The 2,838-nt window shown below is 43.4% G+C and overlaps 1 protein-coding gene across 1 annotated transcript in view; it reads left to right on the top strand.

Moving 5' to 3' along the window:
* NGF (nerve growth factor) overlaps nt 1–110 on the top strand; it is a 4,296-nt gene extending 4,186 nt beyond the window's left edge. The window contains exon 2 of the mRNA XM_005428108.2: nt 1–110. This exon is cut by the window's left edge and continues 733 nt beyond it. Within this exon, the coding sequence (XP_005428165.1) occupies nt 1–31 (31 nt within the window). The 3' untranslated portion in view covers nt 32–110.
* Nucleotides 111–2,838: the final 2,728 nt, after the last annotated feature.

Below are 2,838 nucleotides of genomic sequence, written 5' to 3'. Positions count from 1 at the left end.
CCCCCCTACCTCAGCCTGTAAATTATTTTAAGTTATAAAGGACTGCATGGTATATTTATAGTTTATACAGTACAGAAAGAACCTCATTATTTATTAAACTCTTTTGGAAACCTTTGGTGTTTTGTAAGTTATTTACTGGCAGAGCTCTTTAAAATGAGTGTTTGTTTTAGTGTCATTCACCTCTGCAACTCTGGGCTGTTGAATGAGCTTTCAGCAAAAAGAAAACATTTTCCACACAGTTTTCACACAGTTTTCTCCTCTACAAGAAAATTTCCCTGCCAGTTTATTGTAGGTTTATTTTCAATTGAAATTTTTTTGTCCAAATACCAAGAGACCGAAACAGAACTTTCAAAACTTGCTTCCAGTATTACTAATTATCCATAAAGGTATTAATCATATATAATTAATCATCTTAGTGAAGTCCTGGTAGAAACACTAATTCTTCATTGTTGCCAAATCAATTTATAAGTAAGAACTTACACGTTTTTTATAAGTAAGAACTTCAGTGCATATTTTAAAATTGCCCACTGTTATTTCATTGCAAAAACAATCCGTTCTGAATTACTTTGGAACATTTGTTTCCACAAGAATAGAATCTCAAAGTATGTATTTTTGTGTTAAAATGGTATTTTACAGCTCATTACTTCAGAACTATATCAGAGTGATGTGATTTCAAATGTCAATATACTTCTATAAATTTAAAAAGTTCAAGTGCCTTATAATCCAAATTTGATAATTTTCTCAAGCCAGCGTTCTGGTAATGGGACTTGCCATAAGAGCAAGTCTTTTCATGCATGACAGAGTAAAATCCAAAAATAAATAATAAAAAAAATCACCGAGGCTGTGTTTTAGCAAGGACCCAAAATAACCCTGTGCTCAAGATTTCTGCATGTCGGGGACATCGACCTCCAGAAATACCCGGCGGAGCCCCAGGCCTGTTCTGGGCGTTTCACTGCACTCTCCAAAAGCTGCAGATCCTCTCCTTGTTTCCCTTGGAAGAGCAGCTGTTCTCCATTGCAGAAACTGTTTCAAAACAAATACCATCAAGGTTTTTCAGCATGGTCCCTTCCAAATCCTAGAGGGCACAGCCACCCTCGGCTCCCCTCCTGCACGGTTCTTGCTTTAATGCAAAAAGCAGAGTTGATCTTTGCTTCCTCCACGTAAGCAGTACAGCAGGGCAGCAAAATCTCCAGAGAAAACGTGCTGGGGTAAAACAGTGCCAGTGGAATTAACCCAGGCCAGGAAAGAGGTGCTTCCTGGTGGGACAGTGCCAGTCTGTGTGACGTGGAGGGCACAGACATCACTCCTGACCATCTCTGCTCTGCCAGTTTTCACTCCCCTCCAGTAAGTTTTTACGGTGTGGGGCAGCAATGTCCCAGTGAGAAAGTATGGCTCTCTCCAGAACAACATTTTTGCAATATTTTTGTGAATAATCACTTATCTGAAAAGCTGAGGTGGAGGCAGGCTCCTGGCTGTCCTGATCCTTCAAATAACAACTTGTTCTGGAGCAGGGCGAGGCAAGGAAATCACAGAGGTCTCAGGTGCCCTGACACAGCAGCAGAACCCTGCCACCGCCACAGGAGGGATGGAGGGACATCAGTGACACCCAGTGTTCTGAGGCAGAGGAAAGCATGGAATTGGAGCAGGCTGTGCTCCTCAGTGGCCTTAAAGCCAAGGTAGCAAATTGCTGCAGAACTGTTTTCCAGAACTGACACAATGGGACTAGAGAAGAATGGAGCTGCTGCTCATTCAGAACTCCTAGGTTTATGGAGACTGAGATTATTTTACCACTGACATAAGAGAACTGCAATTGAAAGTGTCTTCTGAATGCCTTTGGTAATTCCAAACATGTGTAAGACCTGGCATTTGTTCAAAAGCCCTGAAAGTGATGCCTTTCTTCCTCAGGACAGCTGGAAAGGGACTTTTGACAAGGACACTTGGTGATAGTGGGGGGTGGCTTTGAACTGAAGGAGGGTAGATTTAGATGGGATATTGGGGAGAAATTCCTCCCTGTGAGGGTGCTGAGGCCCTGGCACAGAGCAGCTGTGGCTGTCCCATCCCTGGAAGTGTCCAGGACCAGGTTGGACAGGGCTTGGAGCAACCTGGGAGAGTTGAAGGTGTCCCTGCCCATGGCAGGGGTTGGAAGAAAATGAGCCTAAAGATTCCTTTCAGTCCAAACCATTCTGGGATTCCATGATAATGAAAGCAATATTGGGAGCTGCCATCCCTAATTAGAGATCCCACCAAGAGGCTACACAGCACAGCAGAGGGGGAAATCTGTTTGTTGGTGTCACTTTAAGGAGAGAAGAAAACAACTGCAGGATTTAACTGCTCAGCAAGGAGTTCTGAGCGAGATCTCAGGTGATCAAACCTAAGCCACAACTGCAGGAGAAGAGGTGAGGGACAGAAGGGCCAGGTGACAACACCACAGCTCGACTCACACTGATGAAACCAAAGCTGCCAAAGCACCCAAATCAGCCTCATCTGCTTTGTTTCTGCTGTATCCAAGGGCTGACAGGACCATCATACTCTGATAATTTATTTTCACTTGTAAAAGCTGCATTAGAATCTGTACGATGAGTCAAGACTGTAGCTCAGCATGGAGAATGGAGCTGATGCCCTGCTCAGTTTTTGCGTAAGGTGACAATAACAGAAAAACCTGTGAGGAAGGATCTCTACAGACCCACTTTGTTCAACACTAACTGCTCACTCACAGCTCTTTGCATTTCCCAGGAGTTCCTCTGGTGCCCTCAGCTTTTGGAACAAGTGCTACTCACTGAGTGCTGAATTCTCTTCCCACTGTTTAAGAAAAGAAGTCTACCAGTTTTAATTTTATAT

The sequence above is a fragment of the Geospiza fortis genome, unplaced genomic scaffold (assembly GCF_000277835.1).
Source record: "Geospiza fortis unplaced genomic scaffold, GeoFor_1.0 scaffold391, whole genome shotgun sequence".
NCBI lineage: Eukaryota > Metazoa > Chordata > Aves > Passeriformes > Thraupidae > Geospiza > Geospiza fortis.
Note: the sequence above shows the minus strand (reverse complement) of the source record. Positions and strands in the feature narration are given on the sequence as shown.